Genomic DNA, 21,042 nt, shown 5'->3' on the forward strand with positions numbered 1-21,042 from the left:
CCTTGACCCTGTTTTTTTAAGGTAGTTATATACAAAAACCTTAGACTCCTGGAACTATTGGAAAAGCATAAATCTGTTAAAGTGATAAAAGAAAAACTAACTACTAGGTATACATAAAGAAATCATTACTAACGTCAAACTTCTAGCAGGTATTACTTTTTACATTGATATGCTTTGCAATATGGCAAAGCTGATAACAAAAAACTGGCTGATAAAAAAATGGATGGAGTAGGAAAATACGTGTGTATATATAGTCTTAAATATAGGTGGTTGGGTAGACAAATGCGTCTAATGACATGAATATCAGTTTTCAGAGATTGCATCTTAATTGTTCAATCAATATCAATCTCTCCAAATACGCATTCAATGCTTTTCAGTGCATGTTCTCTATTAGATGATCCATGAACAGCATTAGACAAAATATCTTGTGCAAACTGAGCTCGAATTGATTCAGGAGAGGTCTCTTTTGCCAATTCTGGATCGGTTGGACCCATTAGTTGCCTCCACTCTTCCACAGCATTTTCCTTTGTTAAGATCATTATCACCGATGGGCCCCTGTAAAATCAATATAAGGAAGTTTTTACACTATTCTGAGATGCAGACTTAGCTTTGACTTCAGAGGTACCACAAAGGGTTATGATAAGCATTACGCTATCTGAATTTTGTTAAACTCTTTAAACTTTAAAATCTGTTTCTGAGTGTTTTGTTTAAGACAATATCCTGTATTTGAAAGCCAAAAAGATTATGATGATCAGCTATTTGGATTTAGACTTTTTGTCCTAAAAAGATTCTCACCCAATAATTTCTGAAGCAAGATAATACATACTGTTTTATCAACAGCTATACTAACAATATTATGAGGAAGATATTTGTCCTACATGGGAAGAACAAGGATTCCCTCAGAAATTAGTTCTTTTTTGAGGAAAAAATATCCAAAATAATAGTCACTATCCATAAGTTTGGAAATAATTTTAAATCTTCCTTTTAAAGGAAGAGCACTCCATGCTAGAAACCACTAAACTTACCAGAAAGAGTGACAGAGTGTAAAACCCTTAGCCCACTTTGGGTGTAACATGTTTGTTAGCACTGTAAATTCAAAGTTTGACTTATACTTACATACCTCAGTATTGTATAACGAGACACTTACTCAGTCATACAAGTCACTAACTGTTCAAAAAAGGGTTTTCCTTTGTGGTCCTTATAAAACTGTGTAGCCATTTCACGAGTTAAAGCTTCTTCTTTAATCTTTGAGATGGTAAATCCAGCATCTTGAACTTTTTGCATAATGTGGTCTAGGAGAATAACAAGTAAACTCATTCTTGATTGAAATAGTTTAGATGCAAAAAACCACCCAAACTTTAAAAGTTGCAGAAAATACTAGATGCTTTTTTAAAAAAATCACCAATACCTATTAAAATTTTACTTACAATATAAAACAATCATGGACAATATGACAAACACTTCAACAGTCCTCTAAAGTATACAGAAACCATTGTCATTGCACTAAGCCATCCCTATGCAGGTGACAAACCCAGACTGTTATAAACTATACCAGTAGCGTTCACTGCTGTTTCTCACATTGGACAGAACGTGGACTGTAGTTGTAATGCTCTATCACACACCAGCTGGCCTGCTAAAATCGATCTGGATTGTTACAAGAGGGGAAGAAAGACTCACAAAAGCCAATGATGAATTAACATTAGAAAGACTACTGAAATTTGTTAGGACACAGAAGAATGCCAGGAAGAGGCTCTGGATATAGGGTTTAAAAAAAGTGGCAGCAAAAATCTTTAAGGTAAGATTCCAGATTGTACATAGTGTTCTTTTTGCTTTGATCTTTCCTCCTTATTCCCTTTGTCTGATGGCAAGTTAAACTAAGGATGGGAATGCATCTAATTGAGCAATGACCCCTTTTGAGTCAGTAGAGATACCTGTCTGAAATAAGTAACATGAATTTGGAAAGCCTCTCTCTCCTTTGACTTAGAAGGATGCTGGGCAGCTAGTTTGCACAAGTGCCTGGCTTTTAAACTGTGTAACTTAGCTAAGAACTCTCACTTCAATTCACCACCATTCTTGCGAAGGAAGAGCTATAGGCAGCAAAGGAAATGTCACATTTGAGACCTCAATATGAATTATGCAAGCCCTGTAAAAGCATTTCTCTGCATGGAAAAAGTATTTCAGAGAATAAAAAGAATACATCTGACATGATTTACTGCAGTGTACATTGCCAATATTTTGTAGAAATTACATCACTAGACATAGCCCATACTTTCTAGATCACTTACCTTTATGCTTCTTAGCAGCAGCAGGTTTGATTAATGCCAAAGTGTGCTCCTGAGGGAAGAAGAACTGTAATTCCTTCTGAGCATCATCGGGTGTAGAACTACCATGCAGCTGATCAATAGGTATGTTGTTGACTGCATACTTTGCACGTAAACTAAGAGTCATTAAAAGAGTGAAGTTACTTAAAGGAATAGCCATTTTGAGCTTTAACTATGACTAGCCTTAATCCCGAGAATACAAATTAATGTTGATGTGGCAACTTAAGTGCTTGATGATCTCTCTGTAGGAGTAGGAAACCTTCATTGTCTACAAAAAGAACAATCAACTTTTTAATTAACCACCTGAAATATGAACACTTTCCCTCCCAACTCTCATCTTGTTATATTTCCAAGATAATACCGGTTCTTTTTTAATGAAAGAGCACTTCTGTCAACAACAGGTAAGATGATACCACAGCAGTTTCTTAGAACAGTACGATAAGCAGGTAAAACTAAGATGTCCATTTATAAAATGTGTAGGAGAAACTTAGTCACAAATAAAATATTCTACTGATGCAAAGTTTTCATTAAGCTGAGAAAATAAGCATCTGTTCTGAAAAATAATGGTGCTATTTCAAGAAAAAAAATAATAAGATAGAAATATTACCAATATTTTTTCTCTGACTCAAGAGATCTCCTTTAATTTCAATACCTTTTTTTAAACTGAGCTTTTCATTATGTTTAGCAACCATTAGTTCTCAAAAAATGCTATAGTTTCTATGTGTAATACAACACTTCTTCCAAGAAAAGCTTAACTGCAGAAATATATATCAGTTTCCAGATGATGGCACTATAGTTACACCAGTTGGAATGTGGTATTCATTGAGATGAGGAATGTAAAAGTAAATTGGAAGCTGTGAATGCTGGTTTACTATTGTATTACCTGTTCGGATTTTCCTTCTTAGCCTCTTCAACAGTCTTTGGGCCTAATAAATCTCTCCAGTGTGCTACAGCATTTTCTCGTGTTAGAGCAAGTATAAGAGTCGGACCACTGTAAAATGGGAAAACTGGCATTAAAAAAAAAAAATTAAACTCCGTAATTTGTAAAAGTAATTTGACTATATGTAGTCCAGGCTAGAAAAATGAGCCCTAGTATTGGACAATTTTAAAATCGATCTCTGTTTAAACAGCTACAGTCTGATAAAACCTTATGGGGCTTAAACATGAATTTGTATTTCAAAGTTACTGAATGTTACCACAACAGCAAGAATGTTATAGAATTGGGCTATGTCTTTATTATTAGACATAAAAATGCTGATCAGCTCCTAAGTTTTTGTCCCAGCCATATCCCAGTGTGTTGGTTTCGGCTGGGATAGAGTTAATTTTCTTCCTAGTAGCTGGTACAGTGCTGTGTTTTGGATTTAGTATGAGAATAATGTTGATAGCACACCGATGTTTTAGTTGTTGCTGAGCAGTGCTTACACAGAGTCAAGGCCTTTTCTGCTTCTCACACCATCCCACCAGCAGGTAGGCTGGGGGTGCACAAGAAGTTGGGAGGGGACACAGCCACGACAGCAGAGTCAAGGCCTTTTCTGCTTCTCACACCATCCCACCAGCAGGTAGGCTGGGGGTGCACAAGAAGTTGGGAGGGGGGACCCAGCCGACAGCTGACCCCAACTGACCCAAGGGATATCCCATACCATATGACGTCATGCTCAGCATATAAAGCTGGGGGAAGAAGAAGGAAGGGGGGATGTTCGGAGTGGTGGTGTTTGTCTTCCCAGGTAACCGTTACATGTGATGGAGCCCTGTTTTCCTCGAGATGGCTGAACACCTGCCTGCTGGTGGGAAGTAGTGAATGAATTCCTTGTTTTGCTTTGCTTGCGTGAGCGGCTTTTGCTTTGCCTATTAAACTGTTCTTATCTCAACGCATGAGTTTTCTCACTTTTACTCTTCCGATTCTCTCCCCCATCCCACTGGGGGGGAGTGAATGAGTAGCTGTGTGGTGCTTAGTGGCCAGCTATGGTTAAACCATGACACCCAACTTCATATGAAGGCAATATCCAAACATGATTTATTTTTCCTCCCCAAGGAATCCAGCACACAGCCTGGAGGAAGATTTCAGAGCTCTCCTGCAGACAACCTAAATGCAGCCTTCCAGAGCAGAGCTCAACTGGTTTCACCCAAATTAATGGAATTGGCCACTGACTTCAACATCATACATTCAGAGATATGGAGTAGCTAGTAATTTTTAAAAATCTCATTTATTTATCTGCTATACTTGGCAGTTAGCTCATTATCTGCAGTTGTCTGATTCTGTTTTGAGTTTTACTAAACTCTCAGATACACAGGTATCTTGTAGCCATGTATTATTCAGGCTAATTATTCATTGTGAAAATTTCCATCTTATTTATAGATCCACATTCTCATTTTTCATTCAACATACCTGGTCATTTGCTCTAGAAGGACTGGGAAGTAGTCTTGATTTTCATGCTCTTTGTAAAATTCACGTGTTTGTTCTTCAGATAGGATTATTTCTTTCTGCATTGCTATTTTGAAGCCATCATCCTTTATTCTTTGCATGATAGAATCTGTTTAATATATCGAAGTAATGCTAAATTGCTATCCATTCATTAGTTTGCATACTTGTGAAGAAATGACATGGCCTTTCCAATCATAATGTTAAATTTTTACAGGTAAATTAATTTCCTAACTGAAGAACAGAATACTAATTTAAAGCAACTGCTAGAGGGCTTCAGTAGTTGCCTGGACACTCAGAAAGCTGATGCTCATTTTCTTAAGGCTTTCTCTCACTTCAGAAACCTCAGTAGGGATTTCTGAGTGAGAAATATTATATGTGTTACTATCATCAAAAGAAAGTCTAAGGATTTTGAATAGGTGGATATTCATTTAACTAAGTCTTACAAGACCACATGCGTAAGTAAGCAGTATTTGGCACAAGTCAAAATGACTCTATAATTACCTACACATGGACTGCAGAACTGCTGCTCTAAGCAACGTACTAGATAACAATCAAGAAAATAAATACACAAGGAGATGTCAAAATTGTAGTCTTTCAGATCTCTGTGTATAAGTTATTTCAAGTTAGAAATAAAAATGCTATCTAGAATCTAGGAAGAAATGCAAATATACGCCTGAGAAGAAAAGTAAACTTGTTTGGACGGAGCTTCATGCTAATGGGGTAGATTTTTTTACTTAATCTGTAAAAACATTGTCTGTATAGACCTGCCTTTGTGCAGCACTGCCTTATGCGGCATAGGACATCCTGGGTCAGATCCTTTTCACCTTGCCATTGATCTACCTTGGACCTGCCATTCAAGAATAGTATCAGCTACTTTATTATGGTGGGAAGCATGATCCCCTATACTATACTTCGAAAATGCTTCTCTAAGAGGTCTTCTAGAAACATTCCATCCAAATACACAATCTAAAGACGTTCTTGAAAAATCAACCAAAGGAACAAAATAGCATTGACATTCACATTCTCAATATTACAAACATTAACTATTTAATTTTTTTCCTGACAAAGATTGCTGTGGACTTAATGCTGGGGAGACAATATAACCTAAGAACATTTCTTTAATAGAGTCAGAATTTTTAAAATTCAAAATATGAGAATTTTTATATACCCTAGATAGAAAATGTAGTTATTAACACTTACGTCGTCTTTCCTTTAAAAGAGAAGGTCTAATTAAAGCCAAAGTCTTTTCAACTTTTTGGTCTGTCTTCTTTATATCAAAATTCGGGAAAAAGAAGGCAAGCTGTCTGCTGGCATCTTCTACACTGTCTTGCACATCCCATATATTTAATATACTCTCAGTTTCCACAGTTCCTTCCAACCTAATGAGACACGAAGTAATACAGCATTTAAGTCACTGCATGCATTGTGTTAACCGTTGACTTCTTGAAGATGGACTTTCTTAAAGTTTAGTGAGACATAAGAATAGAATGCCAAATGAAGTTTTTATTAAATTCAGATTCATGATTAATGTTTCTGAAAAGAGAATTATTAATCTTCTCAAAAAGTGCCTTGTCATGTGCTATGAAAGAAAAATCTCAGCCATGCAGTTTTTCTAACTCCCCTCTAGCTTATTCAAAATAGTCTCTCTGTTTCACTAGACAGAATTACTACTGACAAGTGTACAGTATATAATGAGTGACCAATAAAAGGATTGTGCTTAGTTCATGTACATCATGATCATAAAAGCTACAGAATTGTCTTTAACAGAGATACTTCTCATTGTTACTTGCCTCTATTTCTAAGGTTTATTTAGCTATGTAAATACAGTCACCCTTGGCCACTCACAGAAAATGCAATATTCCCCAGTTGTACTAAATTAATGCAAAAAGGGATACAGCAGGCATCAACAAAAATATCAATTATTATGACAAGTTCTTTTTTGGAACAACATATTTAAATTCATGTTGCTTTAAGTAAATCTCTTGTCTAAATATAAAACTTAATCCAATATTTGAATTTTTGTGAGCACTCTCTTTATTGTGTGATACTGCATATACAACTATCATCCTCTTTAAAATTCTCTACAAATACTTGGCATAGGAGAAAAACAGACACTTCAAGATACCATGGTTGTGAACAGCTAATCCTTACAACGTTTTTATGCATCTGGAGAAGGGGGGAACAAAACCCAAAATCCTCCCACTTGTTTGCTGGCTTTTACAGAGTGGTCACAGGGAGCTCAGCATGCTTCAGGTGTCCCCTAGTCTCCCTTGGGCTGCATCTACAGCTTCCCAGCATACATAGGAGTAAACACGGGCAAGAGTGCAACCCTCAATGGGCAATGCTGGCAGTCACTTTGTCTGGACGAACTAGTATGAAGTGGAATTGCATGGAGTACATCAGTTTTGAAGTATAGCACTGTTCCCATCAGTCTGACAACCCATTCAAGGCTAGTTCAGAAATGGCAAGAGATCAGCGCCCTTTGCTTGTTGTCTTTACCTAGGAAGCAAGGAGTTTCTATGTTCCCACAGGAACTGTGATTGCATCTCTAGTGATGGTCTTGTGAAGGACCAGGTGAAGAACTCTGCCTATTCTCTGGACCCTGTGCACACGGGCATGTGAGCGTCTGCAAGAATGTGCCTTGGTTTGTGGTGTGCTCTGAATACTGTAACTGAATCGCATATACACATTTTCACTGGTAGTTACCTGTCTGGCTTCTCAGCCTCAGGCTCATCAGGCACACTCTCACTCGATTCATGTAGTTCTTTCCAGTGAGGAATAGCAGTCAGGCACACTCTCATGTAGTTCTTTCCAGTGAGGAATAGCACCAGTTGCTTCTTTTTTAGTGATTACCAAAACGTGGCATGGTCCACTCATCATGAATTGAACAAAAACATCAAAATCAGGCTAAAAAACATAATTTTCCCCTATGAATTGCAGGAACTCTGAGTTTATCATCAGAAATGAGACGACCATCCTTTCCAAAGTAATTCATAATCCCCATTCTAAAATGACATTCACATACATTACTCAAAATCCTGTCAAATGGTTTGGGAAGTTTTTTGATCAATCATTTGAGACAACACCACTATAAAATGTCTAAAACACAATTAATTGAGGTAAATGAAGTCATAAAATTACATTAAGCAAGTACCACATGTTCTTCCAGGTTAAAATGCAAATGACAAGAGTGAAGAAAATGATCTAGAAACTCGATGTGATCAAATGCTGTGCTTGCAGTAGCACATATAGTGTGACAAAACAAACTGCAATACGGTTCTAGGCATAATATTTGAAACTAAAAATCCTGTAGCTGGCTGCAAATACAGAACACTGAGATATTTGCAAGACATTTGTAGGCTTTTCCTTCATTCTCTTTGCTATGTTCTTTTCACTCCTTCAGTTTCAACCTTCAATCCTATAAATGTACATTTTCATCAGAAAATAACTTTTGAAGCTGTTGTGAGTTTTTAATCTTTTTTTTTCTTGTATGTCACCTTTTTCTTCAATATTGTGAATTTCCTCAAGTATCTTCTCTCCTTTTAAATATTTAACTAAATCTTTTCTTTACCAGTCACCCTCATCTGATTGTGCATGATACTTATTTCCTTTAATAATACGAGGATGAAATATTCATGTGTGCTTTCAATTCATTGCTTTTCTCTTTCAGTTACCTTCACACCTATGCATAAACTTAACCCATTTCACAAGATGAACAAACTCAAAAGAGACAGAATGAATGTAAATACAAAAACATTTAGTACAATGCATAAAGGGAGTATCTATACTGTTGTGGCTTCAAAAGTACACTTGCTCACATTAAAAGAAATAGATGTGGCTATTAGATTTGGCTCTCCTGGCTCACCCAGCTTCATCATTAAAAAGAAACAATTTCTGCTTCCAGTTATATCTGAAGGTCTGTTACCCTGAGTCTCCATTCTGTTATAATAGGCAGCCTCTGGACCTTCAGCAAGCTTGCAGAGTCTTAAATCAGGAATAATTTTGCCCACTGAACACAAAGGAATCTATTTTCCCTATTGTCACTTTAACGTAATTATTTTTCAGCTTAGAATTACACTTAAAGAATGGCAAATAATTGGCTTCCAAATATGCATAGGGCCCTCTGAACCACTTCTGATCGTTCATAGTAGTTTTGTGGTTCTCCCTGTCCTAATGTTGGCTAGGATCTGCTGCAGTATAGTAGTGCTGCCATATATCAAACACTGCACACTTTTTCCCTGTCTTTGTTCCTCCCATGTCTCCCTGTACACCTAACTGATCTCAAACTTGGCTGCTGTTCCCATGAAGATAACTTATTTTTACGTCTATTTCAAAACTGTCTCTGTCTAAACTAGAATCCCAGCTTTGCCAAAACCAAGCTCTTCACGATTTCTTACAAGCTCTCCCTGTTATTTCCTTTTTAAACCATAGTGCAGCCATTGGGTGATTACTATCAGATTTCTTTTTTCCCTCTGTCTTCAGTAGGAACCATCTTGTCTCACTCTCTCTCATTTGGAATGCCACAGGAACACTTTCCCAGCTTCTCCTTTTGATTATGCCAACCCTTTAATTGATCCCTTCCATTGGCCCCTCTAATAATATCAAACAAGTTGTCGGCATATAATTCCAGCCTCTGTTTACCTTATGCAGATCTTAAATAGGAGAAGGTATAATATTTGCTAAGCAGCTTCATTTCTGTCATTCAGATCCTTCTGTAGAGTTAACTTTAGCTATCATACTGCCAGAGCACTTGACAATATCCAGGTGCTAGTTTGCTAGACCACTGCCATTTAATGGTGACCAGCATAATTTCATTGTTTTCTTGAACTTTCTGTCTGGCCTCAGCTATTTCTTGTCCCCTAATATAGGATAGGGCCAGAAAAATAAACTTCAGTGGAGATGCTTTCTCTTTCTGCCTGTGCACGTGCTTATTCCCAGTACTACCCCGTGATAAAAGCTGTGAAGAAGAAAAAACGTAATCTGTGCTATCACTTATTTTCTGGCTGGAAGACTATGCGTCAGATAGATACGTACTATCATATAGATGACACTGGATTTTGGTTTTGTGCTACATTTCGGCACCTAACAGCCTATGTTTAGGGCCATGATTAAGGGTCATACACATTCTGATAATGGAAAGAACTACAAAATCTTTTGGTATTTAATTGGAGTTCAACTTAATTTAGTTGGAATATTAGAGTGCTACCAAGCCATATTTGTATGAGTCGGTAAGAAAAAAAGTGAGATAATATCTCCTTTTTTCTATGTACTAAATCTACATTAATTCAGTTCTTCAACATGCTAAAAATTTACAAGACAAAGATTTGCAAACACGTATAGCTACAATGATATGTTTTACCTGTTCCTTTTGTTTAGGTTTTCAGTTTGTTTTTACCTGTTCTTTATTCCGGGCATAGAATACTCTGATTTGCTCTTCAGTTAGCATTTTCTCCTCTGCTGCTTCAATGCCAAATCCTGCAACTCTAATCTGCAATTATTCAGTTATTACTCAGTGGCATTTGAAAATAGATATATACAAAACCATATGTTATTGTAAATCTAAAGATTGATTGATTTTGGAAGTTGTCTTAAGTTGAAAATTCTCTGAAATATTCCAAATATAACTGCTACGTTTACCTAAATTAAAATTCCAGCTTTTCAAAGCACTTCACTAAATTCAGGATTACAATGCCCACTAAGTCAAAGTTTGTGAAAAACATAGTGCAGTTCAATGTATACATTCATTCAGTAGTTAATAATCCCTTTTATTTAACATTGAATACATTCATTTTAACCATTGTGAGTGATTAACATGCAACCACTTCTGAAAATATTATTATAAACTATATTATAATCATAGTAGTCATATAAATGTGTTCTTGTCAATAATTTTATTTGGCTAAACCAGTTGGCTTTAGAAACAGTAAATAAACAAAAATAAAATCTATTTTATGATTATCTATTTGAAGTTACATTACTGCCCTAAATTCAAATATGTGTAAGAGATGCACACTTACATGACCTACACCAAAATTCATAGTCCACCGGTACGAGTTTTATACCATATACCAATATTTAAACAACAAAGGCACTACCCAGCCCCAATACTGATCATATGCCAATATTAATCTGCTTACCAGCACTCTGCTCTTTAAAAGCCCCTATGATGCTGCTGAATGTTTCCAGACTGCCTTGACAAGACTGTGTGGAAACAGTATGGGTACACACCTCATAAGGCAGTGCAAAGGTAGAGCCAATTAGCAGCTGCTCGGCTCCAGCTAAACTGCTTTCAAGCACTGCCTGCTTTTTTTGCCTTTACTGAGCTTCCTTCCTTTCTGGCCAAGGTAGAGTAATTGCAGAAACAACCTATACAACACACTGATTTTCTTTCCTGCAACGGTCAGTGGCCATGTTATAACACTTTTTAAAAATTAGCACAATTTTTTCTTGATATGTAGTGTTAAGGGACATTTTTTGTAACAGAAACAGTGAGAAATTCCTGTAGTTGAAATGAGCATTACTATAGTATCATATTCTGGAAGGCAAAAGAATTTTTCTTTCGCTGTGTGATATCTTAAACAAATGCTGAATCCTTGGATGCACCCTTGTGTACTTGCTGGAATCACGTTCTTCACTGCAGGAACAAATACTGCACTACTGACAAATATTAGTGTACAATTACTAGTGCACATGAATTAGCCTCACCATCTACACACATATATTGTCATATGTGTCTGCGTACACACTCTCTTCCGTAAGGAACTGGTTAGTTGATTTATGTGTGCCTACAATTCTTAAAGACGCTGTGCGAAGAATTAACTTCTCACCACAATTTCTAGTTCTCGTTTCTATTGCAATATGAGGAAAAAAAGACACTTTTCTGTTTGTAGATTTCACGTGTCGCTGATCAACACAGTATGAATCAATGTCATGCCTCACCTAGTGACATAAAATATGAAAGCAATAATGTCAATCTGAATACCATATTATTGCAGGTCAAAATTATCTTGCTTTTATCGTCCCTATCAGAGAAGCATTAACAGGTCTTGTTCTAAAGCCTGGGCATAAATTAGGATCTACTTAATCTTACATCTTGCTACTATGCCTATGCTAAATAGGATGAATGAATCTTCAAATTTTGTCTACCTTTTGTTTAATTTCCTCTACGCGTCCCTCTAAGACATCATCAGGTTTTATAATTCCAACAGAATATCTGACTACTTCTTCTAGGAAAGGGGAAAAAAAATGTGTCAATGAATACATTTATCAAAATAAACACACAACTGAATTTTCCATTACTTACAAGTGGGTTTCTCTAAATAATTCTCCATTTTAATGTTGAGATGGCCAAACAGTGGTTCCAAATAATAAGTGACTCCAACACTTAAAGCATGTCTTGGAGTCCAGGACTGTCCTTGGGCCATCCCTGGAATCTACATTCCTGATGAACCAGTAGTGTTTTGGGTCATATGGTGGAGAAATGGTTCACATGCAGCTAGGTGTAGTGGAAAAACTACTATTTAAGATATGTGCTGTGTCTAGGGAGCTCTGTATGTACAAGACTAGAAATGTGAAAGGAATGAATATTACTAAGGAAAATTCACTAAGCGAAAATCTGTATGAATATTGGAGATTTCCAGTAAAATATACATTTCTTGTCATAGTAGATGTTTCTTTCCTTAGCATTGTGGATGCTGAAGCCATTTGCAATAAATAACTGTTGAAGTAACAAATGCTTGCTAACACAATCCAATGTTTAAAACAAGAGGTGTTCCTGGTTGTAGACATACAGTTGCAACATCCATAGCGTACAGATCCTTGCAAAATGACAGAAAGTGGTCAGAAGAGAATATAAACTACATCTTTCTTTGCAGAATCGGGTTTACATTTAAGCGTTAGCATGTAATTCAATCCGATCACAAACACTGTAGAAGAACTTGATAGCTCTAACGGAAACACCAGACTACTACTTGTTTCCAATACTAGAAAACACTCACAGGCACCTGCATGCACTAAGGAAAATATTACCACAAAGTGTTAGTGTATTATGGCTTCTGAGGGATCCCCTAACCTGAAGCTGAACCCAAGCTGAAAACTCTGTTCCCTGATTTTGTCGCACATTTAGGTTCTGTGGATTAGTGCAAAGTCTGTATGTAATTGCTAAAGGATTTATAATACTGTACTGCTAGGTCTCAGAGGATTTAAAGCTGAGGTCAGGAACATGTCACTTGAACCATACACTAAAGAAGACATGAAGAGGAAGGAGAATGGACACAACTTAATTTGTGACAGTGATCGAATGCCTTATCACAGGAAAAAAAAGCCAAGATAAAGAAGAAGAGAAAGGACAGAGGAGTTTATTCCATCTGAACATTGCCAAATGACATTCTGTGCATGTATGAAGCAGTAGGAAGCTTCAATAGCCACAGATAACAGTAAGAATAGAAAAGATGCAGGTCCCAGCTCATGACAAGCCTGAAATAAATCATAGACACAAGACTTATAAGCAGGATGGTGCATATTTTTCAACCTTTTTGGAACCTTATCCTACTATTGTGGATTTGTGCTCTTATGTAAGTCTGTTCTTTAGTGCTTAAATCTAGTCCAGTGAAAGAGTTAATTAAAAATAATCTGAAATACAAGGCATGCCATTCCTTGTGAGATTAACTCTTCCAATCTTCACAGGTTGCCCCCATCTTGGTGTTTCTGTAACCATACAAGGGTTAACAAGCACCATCTCAACAAAAGTACATAGCTAACACAGGGACTGTGTAGAAGTGGCTTTCAGGTACTAGTTTTACACAGGAAAATTCCTGGCACGTAGCACTGCGGCTATGTGCCAAGGGACCTGAATTCTGAAGGTTCCCAAAGGGGGGTGAAAACACTAATGATGACAGTCCAATATCTTAATTCCTTACAGAAGAAAGCTTGCCCTCAGTTTGACAGCCTCAATCATAACCTCTGATGTTATTAACTCAAAGGAAGGTCTATTGGTGCTGGACATACACAATTCTTAATCAAATAACTAAAAAGACATTTGTTCTTTTTCTTTCTGTTAACATTTCTAAAATAAATCAAATATATTTACCTTCGGGTACCTTCTCCTCAACAGTCTCTTCTGATGATTTCTCTTCTAGGAAAACAAGTTCATCTACCTAAGGTAATTGTAAATACAGTACAAGTGTATCACCAGGATGAAGCTGAAGTCACCAAACACAGCTGCCAGATCTTTACAACGCTTTTATCTTAATGTAATAACATATTTGCTACGCAGGAAAGCGAGCAATTTTAGGAAAGACCTTGGGCTAACCTGATTTTCCTTAACTGAGCTACAGTTTGAAAAGTTTCCTTTTACTGTAAGCGGAGTTCTTTGATCTCCATTTTCACCCAAAACAAGCAATGAGACATGACTATTTCCCATGTCTTTGTTTCGTGTAATGCATTCTTACTAAATTATGTATGAAAAATACTCAGTCCTGAAAGAAAAAAGATGACTAAAACCTTTATGTGCTAGTGACATTTCATCCATCGCTCCATTTCTTGCATTAATAGGCTAATCTGTAAATTTCTTAAGTTTTTATAAAGTAACATTTAATGGAAATTTCTAAAAAAAACCCCTCACAAATGTCACTATACTGTCAAGAAAAAAATACAAAAAGTTAAACATGACATTACGGAAAATGCTATCACAGGCATTGAGAGAAACCATGTAAGTGTAATAAAAATACTCATTTATATTTCAGTATCTGTTTTGTGAGTACCTCGGCACGTTCCTTCTGTCCAGCTGTAATTTCCCTCTCTTCTTGCACTAGCTCTGTTATTTTCTTACTTATAAGAGGAGCATTTACACCTCTCACTATTGCAATAATTTTGCCATTCTGTAGAAGAGAAAATAACACTCTCGATGAGTTTTCATTGCTTAGTTTACACATTAACTTGAATTTTGGAACATGCTCTATCTTGCTATTTTTTCCAGCAACAGGACCACTTCCTATGCCCACTGAAGTGAATACTACTACTCTGAAATCTACTACTGCCTCTACTAGTTCAGAATGAACCTTTCTTATTTTACTTCCTCCCTTCCTTTTCTGCCTCATTTCCTATGTTTATTTCTAGGCTCATCATTAATAGTATAGTCAGAAGTAAATGCAAATATGGAATTTACTAGCTCTTAATTTCTGTAACATGGAGTTTTCTATCTTTTCATTTGTGTTACATTTCAGTGCGTGCACTACCACGCTCAGGAGCACCATAGTGAAGCTAACTACTGGTGATCAAAGATACTGCCAACTTCATAGAATCACAGAATAGTTTGGGTTGGAAGGGACCTCTAAGGGTCATCTAGTCCAACCCCCCTGCCGTGGGCAGGGACATCTTCAACTAGATCAGGTTGCTCAGAGCCCCGTCCAACCTGACCTGCAATGTTTCCAGGGATGGGGCATCCACCACCTCTCTGGGCAACCTCTTCCAGTGTTTCACCACCCTCAGCGTAAAAAATTTCTTCCTTATATCTAGTCTATATCTACCCTCCTTTAGTTTAAAGCCATTCCCCCTTGTCCTGTCACAACAGGCCCTGCTAAAAAGTTTGCCGCCGTATTTTTTATAAGCCCCCTTTAAGTACTGAAAGGCTGCAATAAGGTCTCCCCAAAGCCTTCTCTTCTCTAGGCTGAACAACCCCAACTCTCTCAGCCTTTCCTCATAGGAGAGGTGTTCCATCCCCTTAATCATTTTCATGGCCCTCTTCTGGACCCGCTCCAACAGGTCCGTGTCTTTCTTATGCTGAGGGCTCCAGAGCTGGACACAGTACTCCAGGTGGGGTCTCACCAGAGCAGAGTAGAGGGGCAGAATCACCTCCCTCGGGCCTGCTGGCCACTCTGCTTTTGATGCAGCCCAGGATACGATTGGCCTTCTGGGCTGTGAGCGCACATTCACTTGGCAGCATTCAGATTCAAACTTGAAAGTCTCCTGAAAGTATCATTGCTCTTGGCCCTTAGTTGTAGGAGTTCAAATCCCAGCACCCTCAAGTTGAAAAAGCCCACTGCCTCATAAGTGAGCAGTGTTCTACAGTGGAGTCCTAGGAGCACAGTCTTTCTGTATCCATCAAGGAGAGATAATAAAGATATAATTCATTCTTACAATTGCTCAGGTGTGAAAAACGCAATTTTAGTTGTTTATCTTAAAAAACCTGAAGTGACAGGAAATGTAAACTCCTTTTCCCTGAGGGAAGGTGTGCATAAAATAATCGTTTCACTGTAGCCACATGTAGACACTTTATGTGAGGCAACCCTGAAAAACTTACACTGATTTCTCACTAACTACCAAAACTGTGGCTACCACAAATCTTCTGTAGCTGTACGTGCAGCAGCCGCAACACAAATGTGCTTGAGAACCACAGATTTAGGCACGGGAAACAGCCTCAAGTAAACAACATCTGATGATATGATCCTACATACTATAAAATGTAAAGATATGATTTATACAGCTTCACATTTCTTCTTGATCTGCTGAAAAATTAATGCAAAAGTAGGCAGCACATTAAAAGAAACTGATGTGATGTACTTACAACACAAAAAAGAAACACAGGTTCACATTTATTCCTAAATGGTTGCAGAGTCGGAATGCTGTCAGCCTCTGCCTGAAGTCAGATGAAAAAGATTATTTATTTACATGTGTGTATGTATGCGTGTGTATATATATATATATAAAAAAACCTTTTTGTGTGCAAGAAAACTGCAGTCTTATATACTTTGGCGTTACACACTCAAACTGCAGTCTTAAATACGACTAGCAGTCCTTATGGCACTTGCTGGTGATGAAGAAAGAACAGGTTTGGTAACATGGGATTGGCCTCCCTTCGTATTACAGCAGCTAATCATGGAAAAATACCTTATCCTAATAATGTTTTCCCATGTAGGTTATAATAACATACATAAGTGAGGAAGTAGTCCATGCAGTCTTGACAGAAGAGATTATTCACTGTGTTAAGTTCTTTGTGACATGTGGTCAACTCTATGAAAGCACTTGAGAGAATCTCTGAACATAACTGCCTACTTTTTTGTGTATAAACAATACATGTATTTTCCGCAAAAATGCTTTGATCAGGCAATTGAAACTTTTCAGTAACATGAAAAAGGATGAGCTTGGTCAACATCTGCAGGAACTAAATCTGTGAAATAATGATATGATAAATAGGACATCTCCTATTTTATACTGCTAGTATAGAGGAATACTTTTACTATTATAGTTTAGTGATAATTTATTTTTTAATTCCCCCTTTTTGTTCTCTTAAAAATGAAATACAAGGGAATATTTGGGAAAAAGGTGTAACAGCATTTTTCAGGGATGTAAGAATTTTAAATGTGATAATAATATACAGGCTTAAAACTAAAAATCATATAGTCCAGCTTTTGAATGTTTCTGCAATCTCATCAAGGAAAACAGAAGTTGTGTGATATCAGCTTCCTTTCTATTATAGCTCCTTCCATATTTATTACCATTTCTAATCTACCTCTAAACAAAATCTCATGAGGAGATATGCAGAAGAAGAGGCAATCAGGCCAAAATTATGACCACCCGGTATAAGAACAGTAAAATGAAAGCTCTGTATATGCAAACAGATAAAAAGATGTATTTAAAATAAAATGTAAATAAAGTTCCATACAGAATTTACATCCTTACCACTGCAAAATGCAACACATCGTCTTCACCAAACTCATTCTTCAGTTTTCTGAATAAATTCACCACAGCTTTGCAAGGACCACACCAAGCTTGATGCACATCTATTACTAAAATGTAATAGTTTGGAATTACAAACAGCTGACTTGTGGAACTTATAAAATGAGACATATTTATGAGTGTATTGGAACAGTACTGGGAAGACGTTCATATGCATCTTTCAGTCCTCTCCTAGTCAATGAATGCAGCATGAACACATCAATGTATTCAGTGGATACATCACTGTTTCCTCTTTTATTTCAATTACTTTTGACATCAACAACCTACTTCACAATACTATTTGAGATGATTAATCCAAACAGCTACATTTCTCTCATATTCCTTTTCCTTTTAGTCATTCTTTTTCTTTTCCCACTGTTGATTTGCATTCTTATCTAGATCTTTATTCTGCAGGATTTTTACCTCCATGAACCTATGCAGATCATTTCTTTCCCATTACTACTCCTCCGTAGATATGATCCCATTACAGATTTGTTCCTTCTACCCAAATACAATTCCTAGGAGACCTAGGAGACATTGTTACTGGACTGAGCAAACTGAAAACTGGGAATAATACACATCATAGAACACGCACTCTCAAGAATCCCGACCGATTAACTGCTAAGTACAACTGTACAATATTAATTTAGTCTGTACAAGATTTTAGGGAAAAACTTCCACAGAAGTGTCCTACCTCCTACCATACAGAATATCATATTGGAAAGGTATTTTCTAAACATCGGTCTGTAGCAGTGCATAAAATAATGGATAATATGATTTGTGACAAGTGTTTATTTATGAGAAGACAGTATATATTCATAAACACAATATATACATTTATAAATACATTCATGTAACCTTTCTTTAAAAGATAATATGGCACTAGTCTTCTAGATTTATGACAAGTACCTATTGAAGATGACATGATATATAAGTATGAAAAACTGTAAATGCCTTCATGAGAGATTAAACAGAAAATAGTAACAGTTAGTACCTACTACACCTTTTGTCAGCAACATTTCATCCCACTGGCTTTGATTGGTTATTATGGCCTGAAATAAAATGAATTGACATTTTAACATCTTAAAAAGGCAGAAAAAAATTTATTCATCTCTAGAATTGTTCAAGTAATTAGGATTTATACCTGGAGCTGGGTTTCTTTCTTCTTGCCTGCCATTTCCCTGTGATTATAGGAAACGTATCAAAATACAAAGCACATTTAACAGTTTTTTAAAAGAACGTGTGACACGCAGAACTGATTTATATGGTTTTCAACACAGCGCTGACTTCTGATTCCCTTAAAAATTAACCAAACTGAAGCCCCTACAACAATGGCAGTTAACACCCCACGACAGAATTCTGTGGAGCAATATACAACTTATTTGCAAAACCCACATAGCAGAGGAAACAGAATAAAATTTAGTTTCTTAATCTGTTAGGGTCTTCAACATTTTTTGGCCTCAACAATTTTTCAAGCTTATAATTACCCTGTTCAGAATGGCCACAGGGACCTTGAATGGGATGACAGCTGCTGTAACAGTGGACCATTTCAAAAAAATATTGATTAAAAAGCTTCAAACCTAATGACATCAAATCAGGCTTGCTATCTTCTGGGATACATGAAAAGCAATGACTGACATGTGTCCCATAACTAAACTCCCAAAGTGAATCCTGGTGCATTCATCATTCTGTCATTAATAAAACATCTTTCATATTTTTTGCCTTTTTTTTTTAATAGATAATTAACTATGAACTGGGCAGGAAAACTATCTTAGTTAAGTTACATACTTAACTGGATGAAGTTTGAGTTCAGCTTCCAAATGGAGCTTGACTGAATAATAAATGTTATCACTGGATCGGCAGCTTGAGTGGAGGTTTATAAAGGTCTTGATAGTCTTTGTCTTGGGGAAAATGAAAGTGCCACCGTGAACGTTACCTCTACTGGCACTGATATCTGACAAGTCAACCAGCAAATACGTCCAGAGTTTGAACTATCCTGGCATTCCCACTGGAGCTGCTCCCTTTAGATCACAGACTGAGGCATAGTGGCCAATGTGAGAACTCTTGCCCTGATGCTTGTTTCACATTTCATCTAAAAATATTATTAAGGAATAAAATTTTAAATACAGGCTTTCTTCAAATCATTCAAACCAGGTAGCGAGACAGAGTCATTAGCGTGGCATTAAATTCAGTCCTTTAAAGACTTTGAGGAGATGACACTAACTATTGAAACCATAGGAAACTGACAGATGAAAATATGCCATATTAGTAGGAAATCTTCAGCTAAAGAACTTGTCTTCCATTGTTACCTACTGTCACTGAGCAATAAGAATCAATGTACCACAAGACTAGATCTACAAAACATATACCACATACATCATAATGGGCTATACTTCCCAATCGGTCTACATATGCTCCCCAATTAAAAATGTGCAGTCATGCATTCTCAGATGGTAAATGAAAGCACTGCAGAACAGACATACGATATGTATGCAAATACACAAATATACATATTAATCTGACATAGTAGCTGTACGAGACAGATGTGAAGATACACGTGACATCTATACTTTTTAATAAAATTTTCACATAACATTCTCCCAGTAATACAGTCAGTATTACACTGATAAAATGTGAACAGACAAGCACATTTTCTCTGTTATCTATGATACAGGCAACATGCTTCTCTAACCTTGACACAAGGCATTTTGCTATCCACACGCTACACCTCTTACCACAGACTTTACAAACAAAACTGCTTCCTCAGACTATTCACATATAAAAATTGTGCACCTGGGTGCACACTCAGATACACTGTCAAACTGACATTCAAATATGCATATTCTTTGCAGATAGACAGTCAATATCTTAGCACAAACCTTCATACACATACATACATGAAAATATCCAAGCGCTTGTGAGATTTTGACATGCACCTGTGTATATGTACCTACATACAGACACATAGTTCCCTGTGCATAAGCACTTGTGTATGACAGCAGGTCCCTGCATGCTCCTAGGTAGCACTCTGATGGACCATCTGCTCCCTACCCTTGAATTCTATGAAACTGGATAAAATATGAAAAATCACAGATGGAAAACAGTCACTGAGGTACACCACACTTCAGCTTGCACACACATGCACGCCTGCATGCTTCCACAAGCACATGCAAAGACTCACATCCTTCTGCAAGCATCCAAGCGTGCAAGCACGCATCTCCGTTATACAGATGCGCACTCATCTGCGCAGGCCCTCTCCATGAGCACACCTGGGCGTGCACGAATGCATGGACGCACTCTTGTGCATAAGTCCCCCTTCTGCATCCACACACACGCACACAGAAACATGGATAAGAGGACAAATGCATGGACACACGGCAGCTCATGGGCAGCAGGCTACGCAGGTTCCCATAACCAGGATGCTCAGGTGCTCGTGCACCCAGTGGTTCAACACACACCCTCCACGACAAGCACGCTGTCGCACAACGGCTTGGGTGCCTGCACACCCCTAAGACGGGGGCCCATCCAGGAGTAGACGGGCACCCCCAGCCCCACACCTGCGTGCGCACCTTGCCCCTGTCCTGG

General features: G+C 37.3%; 1 protein-coding gene across 1 annotated transcript; it reads right to left on the bottom strand.

The window, feature by feature from the left end:
* Positions 1-332: 332 nt before the first annotated feature.
* NME8 (NME/NM23 family member 8) lies at positions 333-18,634 on the bottom strand. Its single transcript, XM_009273463.1, has 16 exons — positions 18,602-18,634; positions 18,452-18,509; positions 17,422-17,528; positions 16,307-16,378; positions 14,505-14,621; positions 13,832-13,898; positions 11,890-11,966; positions 10,139-10,231; positions 7,535-7,650; positions 7,450-7,491; positions 5,944-6,122; positions 4,708-4,852; positions 3,205-3,312; positions 2,286-2,437; positions 1,148-1,292; positions 333-555 (listed from the first exon to the last, which is right to left on the bottom strand). The coding sequence occupies exons 1-16, from the start codon at positions 18,632-18,634 to the stop codon at positions 333-335; spliced, it is 1,734 nt and encodes a 577-aa protein (XP_009271738.1).
* Positions 18,635-21,042: the final 2,408 nt, after the last annotated feature.

This window comes from Aptenodytes forsteri, unplaced genomic scaffold (assembly GCF_000699145.1).
Source record: "Aptenodytes forsteri isolate BGI_AS27 unplaced genomic scaffold, ASM69914v1 Scaffold270, whole genome shotgun sequence".
Taxonomy (NCBI): domain Eukaryota; kingdom Metazoa; phylum Chordata; class Aves; order Sphenisciformes; family Spheniscidae; genus Aptenodytes; species Aptenodytes forsteri.

Bases quoted from the DNA above. Each gene is read 5' to 3' on its own strand.
- NME8 (XM_009273463.1), bottom strand. From the start codon at position 18,634: ATGGCAGGCAAGAAGAAAGAAACCCAGCTCCAG. The intron at 14,622-16,306 runs GTAAGTACATCA...TCTCTTCTACAG, and splicing joins CTGTGTTTCTTTTTTGTGTT to AATGGCAAAATTATTGCAAT. The intron at 6,123-7,449 runs GTAACTACCAGT...GTGTCTCATTAG, and splicing joins GAGGCTGAGAAGCCAGACAG to GTTGGAAGGAACTGTGGAAA.